This window comes from Melopsittacus undulatus, chromosome 12 (assembly GCF_012275295.1).
Source record: "Melopsittacus undulatus isolate bMelUnd1 chromosome 12, bMelUnd1.mat.Z, whole genome shotgun sequence".
Taxonomy (NCBI): domain Eukaryota; kingdom Metazoa; phylum Chordata; class Aves; order Psittaciformes; family Psittaculidae; genus Melopsittacus; species Melopsittacus undulatus.
Genome location: NC_047538.1, coordinates 21,819,985 through 21,832,318, shown reverse-complemented (window position 1 = coordinate 21,832,318; position 12,334 = coordinate 21,819,985). Strand labels below are relative to the sequence as shown.

The window sequence follows — 12,334 nt, the reverse complement described above, 5'->3', positions numbered from 1 at the left end:
ATGAAAGCTGAACAAAGTTCTCCTGACGTTTTATGACAAGGTGATTAATAATACCAAGAAGAAGAATGAAATGATACCAGATTATAAACTATTGTAAATCTTTCAGTCATCTCAGGAATAATGAATGTAGGAGAGCACTACAGATTTCAACAGAATCATTGTCGTTTTCTTGTCAATCGAGCTGCTATTTATATAACAGCAGAAACAGACGATGAACTCAATCTTAAACGGAGGGTATAGCACATTCAAAGCAGGAGTTATAGGCATTTCTTTAACATATTTTTCTTTTTTGAAAAGAATAAAAAAGACATTCTAAGAATTTCCAAAATTGTTTAAGTAAATTTTCCATCTGAAGCATCATTTCTGGTCACTGCCCTTCCCCTCTCCAAGTGAGCACCACAGTGACAAGGAATTCAGTGTTCAGGTCACCCAAACGCAGCTGGACTTGGAAAGCCTGAGCTGATATGACCTATTTCTTATCAAATATTTAAGTAAAAAAGTTTAAGAGTATGGTCAAATCAGTACTGGCCTAAGTATCCACTGGACTGAAATACCCAAACTGCCTTGGGTTATAGAGTCAAGCAAAAAGCAAATACAAACTCTTTACAAGTTGTTCTAGAAATGCTGTTAAGTCTTCAAACCCTACCTCGAGACAAGGGCTCTGGCCTTGTTCCGCTTCTGGCTGCATGGGGGAACTCTGTACTCTCTGACCCTTTGAGGCAGCCCGTCCTAGACGTTACCTCAATGCAATAATTAATAAGTAATACTGCTGAATCTGAGCTCGTCCAACTCATACAGGCTGTTCCAGAGACAAATGAATTATGCATGCAGAAAAGATTCATTTTTGGGGAAAAAAAAATCTAACTTCAGTTTAAAATAAAGCTCTGGTTGCCTTGGCAAAGAGGACTTAATTGCTGTAATCGCTACATCTCACATAAGGTTGGTATTTGAGGGAGTCCACAGTACCACTATTCAGTATCTGCTCCATAGCAAATAAAGGACTACTGGTCCCAGGAGCACCAGTGAAATACTTCTGAAAAGGTTTAAATTATTTTTAAAGGGTTATTGGCTTTGGCAAATGAGTCAAAAGTCATCTTAGCTCAAGAGCATAGGTACTTATGCCACATTACAGAGAACAGCAGGAAAAGGCCATAACTGTACTACTGGTGAGACTGTGTGTCATTAAAAACAGTATCCAAAACATAACGGTTCCCTATCCATCTGTGTCCTATCCACCCACCCAGGATTACCACTGCCCCTAACAAAATTCCCTGCAATTATCATAAACACGAAGCCAGAGCCCTGGCACACACACGTGCCTTGCACACAATCAAATGCAAACAGTTTTACTGGCATGAGCCCTAAGCAACTCCACAGAAGTCAACTGAATAACCCTTCTTGTCTGTGTAAGTGAGGGAAGACTCTGGTCAGGCAAATTCAATTAGAGTTGGGCCAGAGCCAACTCCCAGGCCCAAACCAACCCAGAACTCACAATATTGTGAGTTCTGGGTTGGTTCCTGGTCCAGATTCTCACAGGCTGCTACTGCTTCTCCCTTTGCCTCTGCCACTGCCCAGGATGGGACAAACTTCTCAGACTGCTCCCCCAGCATTACTTGGTGTGTTCTACCACCATCTTCCATCAGGAATCTGTATCAAAGTGCTCATACATGTGCTTTCTGTGGCCACTTGGCACGTTTTTTGCCCAGACCCTCATTAATCTGAGCAGATGCTTACAAAGCCCACAGACAAGGCATTGCCTGTCCCACACTTCTGCTTTTTCTTTTCCTACTTGCTGCCTGCTCAGACCGGTGCAATTAGAGATGGGGATTCAGTGAAAATGCATTTGAAGACTCCTTCATTAATCCCACAAAAGCTTGGCCCACACAGTGAGAAAACAACCAAGAAAGATCCTTTGGCAGGAACATTTTCAAAAGGATGTGGTGGGGAGGGAACTTAAAAGCACATCAGGAGCAGAGGAAGACCTGCTGGAACCATGCCCAATGGCTCACAGTGATAAGGGTGACAAATCTGCCCAACAAACTTGGGGCTGTTTGAATATGTCACTCACAACAGCATCCCCCTCACTGCGATACATCTGGAAATTCTACTGCTCTAACCAATTCCTCCTCTGCTGGGAATAGCCACAGCATTTCTGCAAGGATGCTAAGGACAACATACGTTAGAGATGTTTTCCTCAACCCAGGATGAAGCACTTCCATACAGGCTACTGACATCCAGAGCTGCTCAGGGCATGGGGCTTTTAAATGGCAGAGTGAAATCTGGGAGGTGAGAGGTGAACACAGCTCCCTGTGTTCCAGGAAGCTTAGGAAGAGCTCGTGCTGCAGTCCCCACATGTGAAGCAGCAGTGGCTCCACTGCACAGGGGCTTTCTGTAGCCCCGCATCACCTTCCTCACACTGCCTTGCTCCCCACTGCCCACACAGCGTTGGAGGGCTGGCAGCCAAACACTGCAAGAAGTGAAATAGCTTTAACTGTAAGCACCATTTGCTGTGCCTCAGGATGGCAGACTCATTTGTCACTGTTTTCTTCTCCTGCAGCTTTTTTGATTCATCTGGGATCCAATAACTTTGTTAATATGATTTCTTTCATACCCTGGCTGAGTACAGCATCCGAGGCATACGTAGCAATATATGAAGCTTTAAATACCTCACATGAAGCACAGGTCCCTGCTCTGCTTTGTCCAAAACCATTTCTTACAAGTCCTTTATTTACATGAATTGTATGGGGGGGGCAGGAGGAGCACCCAAACCAAAGAAAATACAATGACAATTTCCTTACAGTATTCTGTCTCCTGCTCTTTCTGTAAGTCCCTGTTTCACAAAGCTGTCAGCCAACCATCACACCAACCTTCCTGTACCAGGCCATCAAAAACTTATGGGGAAACACAAGGACAAAACCAACTCTCTGTTGCATCGGCAGGAATACAGAGAAATTGAGGTCAATGTGCTCACTCAAAGCAATACCTCATGCACTTCATGGGATAGTATTTTACCAGGATAAAAAGACAGCAACACACAGTCCAAAACATTATCTCAGGAAGAAAGTAAATTTCAAAGTAGACACATTTTTATACTTCTAATACTATTCATTACACGCCAGAACTAACTGCATCAAGGACCAAATCACTGTTGTGTCTGACTTGTTTAAACAAGATAGTGATTTACTGCACTGCCAGCTAATGAAGAGCCTACAAGAAGCTGATCAATGCCATCATTGTCTGGCAGCACAAAGCAGAGACCACTCAGCATATTGTCCAAAAGAAAGACACCTCCCCCAAGCTCCTGGCCAGGGACTCACTCACTAGGACACTAGGCAAGAAGCCACAGCATGTCCCCAGACTTGAAATGAACACTCAAAGACAGAACTATGAAACATTAATCTTGCCGCTAACTTCCTTAAATTGCCCCTTGTGATACGGTGTATCTAAGCAGTTTTGTCATCTGAAGGCAGCTTTCTGTACATTATAATAGAGGTAACTGAACTCAGAACCAAGTGCTCACAGGCAAAACTGAACTCCTAACGCCACCTTCAGTGGCTTTCCATTTCAGACCTGCACCAGTGTTAATCCCCACAAGGGGAAGGCACCTGTCCCCTCCTGCAGGCAACAACTACAGACAGGACAGCCACAAACAAAAAGTATTTGGGGAAGAGCAGTGAGAATGCTCTCTGCAAACTGGAGAGCCTGAAATTTCAGCAGCCCCTTGACACAGCTCCTTGTTCAAGAACAACCACTACCCCACACACCTTCATGTGGCATAGAAGCAGTCTGAACAGATACAACAAACCATGGGGTCCTTTTTAAAGGTAGTCTCCTCCAAAATCCACTTCCTTCTTCCCAGGCACACTCTGCATCACAAGCAGTTTAATCAGAGCTCATACCTTGCTCTCAATGCACTGAGCCGCATGTGCTGGCAGCACGGTGCAGCTCCGCACCCAGCCCTGCAGCAAGCACCAGGCTGTGCCCGAGCTGCCTGGAGTTAATTAGTAGGAGCTGTCATGTCGAAGCTCTGAGATGGGGATCAGCCAAGGAGAGAGCCTGTAGAACCTGAACCATTTAAAAATGTAAAATCTTTTCCCATTATCATCACCAAGGCTGCGCTTGTGTCAAGTCACATGGCATATTGGCACCTTCCAAATCCACAGGAACTGCTTTTCACATCATCTCCGTTTGCAGAGTACAGCAGTGGCTGCTAACAGGCTGGCAGACAAGAGGTTGTCAGGGTTTCTATTACAAACCCTATTTGTCACACATGTGCAAAACAATCTGATCTGTCAAACAAGATACCCTGCCACCAGTTACACACAGCACTGCTCACCCACTTGTAGTTCAGTCCTGCAGACACAGATGCCTGCTCACACACCAACTGACTTAGAAATCAACATAACTAACTCTCTTTTTTTCCACTTTATGGTTCTGCATATGATATACAGCAAATTAATTTACATAACATTGCCACATCCCTTAGTGCTCATAGATGCAGATGGGCAGATGAATGAGATGGCTGTGCTGCTGGCAGGACTCAAATAGAAGAAAAAGTAGGGTTTCAAGGCAAACCAAACACCTTTTCCAATGGAAAGTGGGTCGTTATTTCACTGCAGCTGTACTCAGTATTCCCCCACTATACATGTGAAATAGTCTCAAACTGTCAGTATCAAAAATAACTAGCAGCCACACTATTCACTTTCCCAGTGAAAAACTGGTGAAATACACAGGCTAAATATTTATAATTAATCTAATTCTGCATTTTGGTCAACCCGTCCAACTCCAACTACAAACATTTCCCCGCTCCCATGGGAGAAGGGAGCATCCCTAAGCCAGGAAGGGTGAGAGAGAAGGCAGACAGCCAGAACACTTGCTATAGCCTCCCAAACTCAGCACCACAGCCTCTTCTCACTGTCTCATCCTCCTTTACCTTCACAACACCTTAATAACACTACAGCAGGAAGCAGCTGTGATCCTGGACAAAGCAGCGCATTCCAGACCCCCTTCTGCAAGGCAACAGAAGCTGCTGTCAGAAAACATCTCAATAAAAGAAGAACGTTTATCACCACGCACCACAATCCCGCCTGGAAGTGCTTCAAAGCCAATATCCAACAACTAACAAGAGCTTCTTGCTGTTGCATGGGGCTGCTGCTCTGCCTGGTTTATCCCTGTGAAGAGTGATCACGGATGGCTGATTATTGTAGCAGATAGTTGACCTTTATCTAAAATTCCATTAAAAAGCTTTATTGACTATAGTCTTGCAGGGTCTTTCAGGATTCACTGGGTCATTTATTCACTGTCAGATATCCATTGGGTTTTAAGCTTTTAGGAGTGCTTGAGCTCTAGGAAGGAGCTATTATTTTGTTGGTTTTAACTGGTTTTAAGACTGTATATGGGGTGGTTTCTTTTCTTCTCCCTCTCCATCATGGCTAGGGCAGAGAAGGTTATCTTAAAGCATATGAAAAGGAGACAAAACCTGGCAGTGTAGTACAACCACTTCCAGGGCAGGTTGGCTTCTGCACGTGGGTGCAGCACTGCCAGGCACTGCCTGTGGGTATCCAGGGAGGATGTCCTTTTCATTTGAGTCAACAGAGATTCAGGTCTACACCCTTCATACAGCATCCTTGTGAAATGTGTAACTCCATACCATCATGCCAGGCTTTCATTTGCTGAAGCTACTTTTCTGGGGACACGTGCCTGTCTCAAATGGAAAAATGAAAGAATGGTTCAACCCTTTCTGAGGGTTTACAGAAATGGTTTATCCAAGCTAAAAACATCCTGGTGACAGCTCCCCCAGGCTTCACAGGAGTGTCCTGAAAGATGTGACTCCCTTTCCTATTCAATGACAAAAAGAAAACAGTGGGAGAAAGACAATGTATGCACTGAATGAAGCAGAAGATCTGGAAACAAAATCGTGTGGATTTGTCTTTGAGGAATGTTATAATGTGCATATACATGGGGACTGAGTTAAGGTTGCACAGATACCTCTGGCCTTTCCAGACATCGCAGTGCTTGATATTTTGTATTAGTATTATATATTACTGTTTCATTTTACATTTAGTTCAATGTATGCTCAGAGAAGAGAGAAATAACAAATTTAAACATTCATTCTGGGTTTATTAAAACCTCTGCATAAAACCCAAATATTCCCAAGTGGCCAGTAAGGCTTTAATTCTGTAATTATTTCTACATCTGAACTAGCACTTCTGATGAATTTCAAAAGTCTATTTTTTCCCCTTCTCAACACTTTCAGTTCTGCTGAATTTTCATTCTAAAATGATGCTCCAGTTAATCATTCATTTCTCTCACCAGTAATAATCCTGCCCTGCTTCCCCATTCATATCAGCTTGGTTACAGGCACCAAAGGCCACACAGAGCCTCCTCCTCATTCGCAGCCAGGCTGCATTCCCCACAGTCTGTATGCTCTCATTTTCTATGCATTTCCAGATCTAAACCTTCTGTTTTCTTTCTTTTGTTTGCTCTTGGCAGCTATTGGCAGGAGACATCCTCTTAATGATCTTTTTCTGGCCTTCTAGACGACTGCTCAGACTTCTACAGATCTTTCATTATTAACGCAGAAGCCTTGTAAGTCAGTTTTAATGGCCTGTGCAATTTTTATTCCTTAGCAGGAGACATAACCTCCTCCATATGGATATATGTTTATTACTAGAAATCCTTGATATCATTTTTCCTAGTGAGAATAATCAATAAAAGCCAACTGGCACGTATTACACCTTGTACTAGTTCATCCAAAAATCAAAGAGCAATCTTTCCCCTGCACTGTGTGGAGCACAGCAGAGCAAAGCAGCAGCTTTTCCCTGAGGTTGCCTAGGCACCAAGAACAGTGAGGTTTCTCTGCATGGTCCTGCCATTCCCCTGCACACCCAGGCTGCATCCCAGCCACTTTCAAGTCTCTAGGCCTGGGATTCAGTACCTGGTTCCAGCCCCTTCCTGGAATATCTCCAGTCTCTGGTTCTATTCTGACTGACCTTACAAGAAGGATGGGTTGCTCGTGATTAGCGACACGTAAGGAATGCCAACAAACCCATGTTTTGTCTGTGACTGGACAAATTGTTGTCAGTGCTCAGCCTTCCTTACCAGCACATCCTCACTGATTGTGTCAATAGGGAGACTTGGAAAATGGGACAAAAGTATGCTGTTTATTTATAAAGAGAGTATCCTGGTTTCTTTCCTGTAACTAAGGAGCAATTGCCCATCTATTCCATTAAATGTTGCTGTACAAAATGACCCCCATTGTTCTTTAAATACACCCAATTGAGTCTCAAGATGAAATTAAATAACAACACATCACAAAATAAATGTAAGCTATTCCCAGTGCTATTGGGTGAGCTTTCCGTCCTTCCAGTTAAGCAAGAATAGTTTTCTCCTGTCTCTTTACAACTCCCATCTGTATGAGGAGATTTCTTCTGTTTAGTAAATAGCACAAAAGTTTCTGTTATCCCTTCTTTAGCTTCAATTTCCATCTTTCCTCAACTACTATGTTCCACCCAAGTTTGGCAGTACAAAAGGTAACAAAGAGACTCCTGTGCATCAAAACACAAACAGTACCAGAATATTTGTGACACTGATGCCTGTATTAGTCCAGGTGGAATCTCAAAGTTGTGCTTTATTTCCCCTTTTTTTAAAACTAGGTAGCCCATGAACAAGTTTAATCATGGCGACACAGCCCATTCCACCTCTCTTTTTGGTTAACCTATAGTCAGTGGCAAGCCATCAAACTTAATGGGCAAAATTTATGTTCACAGATGGTAAGTTTTACAGCACAGACCAGACTAGCAAGGCCACAAATTAATCTCTCTCCAGTGTCATAAGAATTTCACTGCACACATGTAGAGATCATCTATCAACAAAGTGAGCAATATTGACTGTCAAGTATAGTGAGAGCATTAAATGCACACTTAGCCTCCAAATTGTGCCCTGTGACATACCTGGGTCCTTCACTGCAACATACAACACTGGCTGGATTGCAGTGTGAAAAGGAACAAACTCCCTGGACCACAGCACAATCAGAGCTTCAAACCAATATTAAATTGTAGTTACTGAATGAAAACAACCAAACAAGGCTTAGATTAACCAGAACAAACCAGTTTGGACTGATGAAAGGGACTGGAAGTGACAGCTGAAGCTTTGCCCTGTAAGTGACATTACTGGAAGGACAGGAGCTTGAAGAGCAAGTATCTTTCAACAAACCATATTGCTGAATCAAGAAGGTGTTTCCAATTGCTTTTCAGTTTCCAAGCTTGGTTAAGAATTCCACATTTTACCAAAATGAGGAAGGATCTGCTTTTATATGAGAACTGAAGTCAGTTTTGCTAGAACAAAATCCAACATAAAATAAAATACTATACAACACAGCATGAAACAGTAAAGAGGTGCATAAAACTGAACATATCTGCTCTTTTGCATACTGTCAGAGCTCAAAGTTGGCATCAAATGCTGTGTTGAGAATGACTTGATTTTGATCTATCATCTCATATAAGCCAGACTGCAGCTCACCCTACTACACTTAGAACAGATATGATTAAAAATGATCAGTTATATTAGGCAAAAATATATTTCCCTAGGCAAACATTCACTTCAATGTATTTTTCTCTGGCTGTAACACACAGAAATTCTATGTATATAAAAACCTTCTGGGTTTTTACAGACATTAGCATTCAGCTGAAACACGGGGAAAGCCTGCAAGAGAAACTGCATGAATTAGATGCAGGCACTATAGTGATTGTATTTCCCTCGGCATAATTCCCTGCCTGCTATGTAAACTCCAGCTCAATAATCTCTCCATGGGCTCCAGGTATGTCATTTGAAATAATCATAGCAACAGTTGCTGGTGCTCTCTCCATCCTGAAGGACAGGTGAACCATGAGCAGAATGGCCTTCTGTCTCTTCAGCATTCAACCCAGGGTTAAATAAAACCACTTGCAGCTTGATGAAAAGCACAGTGCAAGCAAAGCCAAAAGCACCAGACAGACTAAGACTGCATAAAGCCAATCCTGAATTTTCCAAGGAAGTACTTCTGGCCATATAAAATCATGCTGATTTATTGTAACAGAAACATCTCCTCAAGATTAACACTTCAAAGAAGGAAATCCCCATGGAAACCTGACTGCCTTCCCAGCAGCTTGGGAGCACTGCAATGCACACACCGCAGGTCAGGAGCGTGCCACAGAGTGACTCCTGCCTGATGGTTGGGGACACACAATTCACAGAGGCCTGTGGGGGACAACGAGGGTCTCAGCATTAGCCAGGCTCTTGTGGCTCATCCTGGGGCTCCCAACTCCATCTGTTTCTGCTTCCTTGAAAGCCCACACTGGTTGCTGTGCTCAGTGCTTCAAGAAACTACTTTGCTTTTGAAAGACAGCATTTAAAAACTAGCTCAGCAAGAAGCTTTTAGTGCTCTCCTGGCCGGAAGAAACATCAAGCCCCAAACCTGGCACCATTTGTTACAAGGTAAATGTTATTTTAGAAACTCCAGTGGAAAGAAAGCATCCTCATCTCAGAGTGTCTCTAATACCGAGGGAATTTTACCTGTGGTGCGACAACGAGAAATAAAAACTGAGAATTAAGAGCTAATGTTAAATCTTTGCAGAGCCTTAGGCAAATTCCATAATCTCTCTGCTATAGCATTGAGGATCAATACACAACTGCTGAAACCTGACTGCTCGATGAGGTTGGTCTATCTACTGACAGTGGATACTGGACACAACCGTATTTAATGAAGAAGAAATCAGTAAAGCCATATAAGGGCAAGAAGGTTGGGTTTATAGGAAGACTTTTCCTTACCCAAACCTTTTGCAGTCTAGTTAAACCCTATGATATTTCTCACGTATTTCCCCCCATCCCTGAGTAGTGCTTGGGATATTGCAGACCATTTCTTTCCTTCTGCCTGTGCACTGTGCTATGAACCACTTGTCCTGATTTACACAGCTTTCTGCAGGTTTATTAATATGCATCTGCTACTTCACAAACGTTGAATGATTTCCAAGTGCTGCATAAAGTTTGCTGTCTGTTTTCTCAACATCTGTCTCCAAAGTGCACTTCCATCATGTGCTGCTCCCATCGTTCTTGAATCAAAAAGTTGGAGGCAAGACATGAATCTATTTGAGGTTTGCTAGCACAGTCTGCAACTCCTTTCCCAAGCGTCTTGCATTCTCACTGCATATGACACTTTCCAATTACCTTTTGGCCCTTCTATTCTCCCAGCCTGGCTCACATTTCTCTCCAAATTTGGTCTCCATGCAGCTCTGAACCCACAGCCTGACAGCTAAGGACAGAACAAATATACAGCACTAACCCTCAGGGTGGTTAGAAATGCCTGAATTCTCCTATTACAGTCAGATTCACAAGTAAAGGTCAGGAGAAAGTCTCAAAGCTTAAAACAAAAATGGCCCATACAACAAGCAGTCAAAAGCTTGAGGAAGCTTGAGGAAGGATGGGCTGTCTTATAGAATGAAAAATGAAGACAACTTGCAAAGTTTGAATCCAAACCCTGGCTCTGCCAAAGACTTCCTACGCAAGCTGAAGCACGTCTCGTTTTCTCACCTCTCGGCTCCCTCTGTAGAATGTAACAAAATAGTTCCTTACCACATATGACCTTGTGCAAGATGTACCCCATGTACTTTGGAAAGATGGTGAGGAAGTTGAGAAAAGGAGAGGAAGCTTCACTGAAGACCTGGGAAACCCTCCTGTGAACTGTCTAGCAAAATGGATCATAGCAGTTACCCTGCCTGACTTAGAGAGGCAGAATAATTACTAGAAGCAAACAGAATTACAACAAAAAGATAATCATACAAAAATTTATAGCTCATACTTTAAAATCAATTCCCATGTTCAAAAAAGTGTCATCCACATAGATAACTCCAAACTATTTATCATTTTCCCCAGCTGGAAAGGAAACGCTTAAGTTCTCTGAGGAAAACCTGAATGTAAGCAAAGAAATTACATCTGACACAGATTTGTCCCTATCCGTGGGCTGTTCAGCGTAGAGCACTTTAAAAATTCTCTTACCTTAATACAAACTGGTCTGCTAGAGAGTCCTCAGCCAGGGCAACATGAAAGGTCACAACATCACCTTCTCTGACCGGGTTGAGTGGTAAGCGAATAACGATATTTTCATCCAGCCTCAGTGAAGACTGTTTTAATTCATCTTGATTTGGGTAAACAACAATGCTACCAATCCTCTCCATAGCTGACAAAGCCTTCTGTTCATTATCTTGACCTGTATGGATATTGTTTTCCCATTTTTCATCCTCTGGAGAACACTCCCCATCTGCTGTATAAATCTTATAGAAGAGCTCCACAGTAATCCCTTCCAGGGAGGCTGTTTCCTCTGAAACCAAGGGTGGAGGGGAGCTGAACCAGGTAGGAGATAATTCCAGCTCTGCAACACATAATCCCAGATGACCTGTCAACCTACAGCTGGCCACAACTTCTCTAGACTCCAGGATAGCAAACATCTTCACACAAGGCAACATCTCCTCAGAATCGTAGTCATCCCAGTCCTTCCCCACAATATAGAACAAGGTTTGTATTTTAGGTTTGTTGGAATAGATTGAGCTGTTGATTATGTGAGATTTTAATTTCCAATTAAAAGTGAATTGGTTTGAGAAACCAAAAGATGCAGAAGTCAGCATGAGGTCCAAGGGAACAGCCTGTTCAACAGAAAAGGGTCCATACGTGGCATTTAGGACAGGTGGCAGTCTGGTTTTGTATATAAAGAATGAATCCACCCTAGACTGCAAGCTGGAGTTCCTCATGATATCCTGGTTGGCTTCTTTGAGGAAGAAGAAAGTATCAGCATTGCAGATCTGATAGTTTGCAGGGAGGTACGTTGGGAGGTTTGAAAATCTCTGTATGCTGTCCATGATCCCTCCTCGGCTCTCCACCACTGCAGGCCAAAGGAAACAGAAAGACAACTCTAATGTTTGCTTAGCATGTCCCTCGGTTTTCTTCAAAAGCAATGTATTCACAGAGATCAATACTGCTAGCCACAATTACAGAACAATCTGACACAGGTACCATGGAGTAACACCGCTGGCTCAAAGGTCATACACTGAAAACGTCCTCCTGCATTAGCTGTAAGCTCCCTCTCCACCCTCCCCAACTAAGGTCTACTTGAAAGCTGTTAATCAAGACTGGAGAAAACAAGGAGGTTGACTGCTCAGATCCCAGTCAAGTTTCAAAAGTTCTTGCTGGTTGCTCTTTGTTCTTTTAGTGCCAGATCAAACTTACAACTTTTCCTCATCCATGTTTCAACATACATAATAATCTAACCTACTGAACATTAATAAATCAGAACATTGTCTTTAGC

At 42.8% G+C, this 12,334-nt stretch overlaps 1 protein-coding gene across 1 annotated transcript in view; it reads right to left on the bottom strand.

Moving 5' to 3' along the window:
• TMEM132B (transmembrane protein 132B) overlaps positions 1–12,334 on the bottom strand; it is a 232,750-nt gene that overhangs the window by 158,358 nt on the left and 62,058 nt on the right. The window contains exon 2 of the mRNA XM_034068450.1: positions 11,032–11,911. Within this exon, the coding sequence (XP_033924341.1) occupies positions 11,032–11,911 (880 nt within the window). The remainder of the gene's footprint in view (positions 1–11,031; positions 11,912–12,334) is intronic.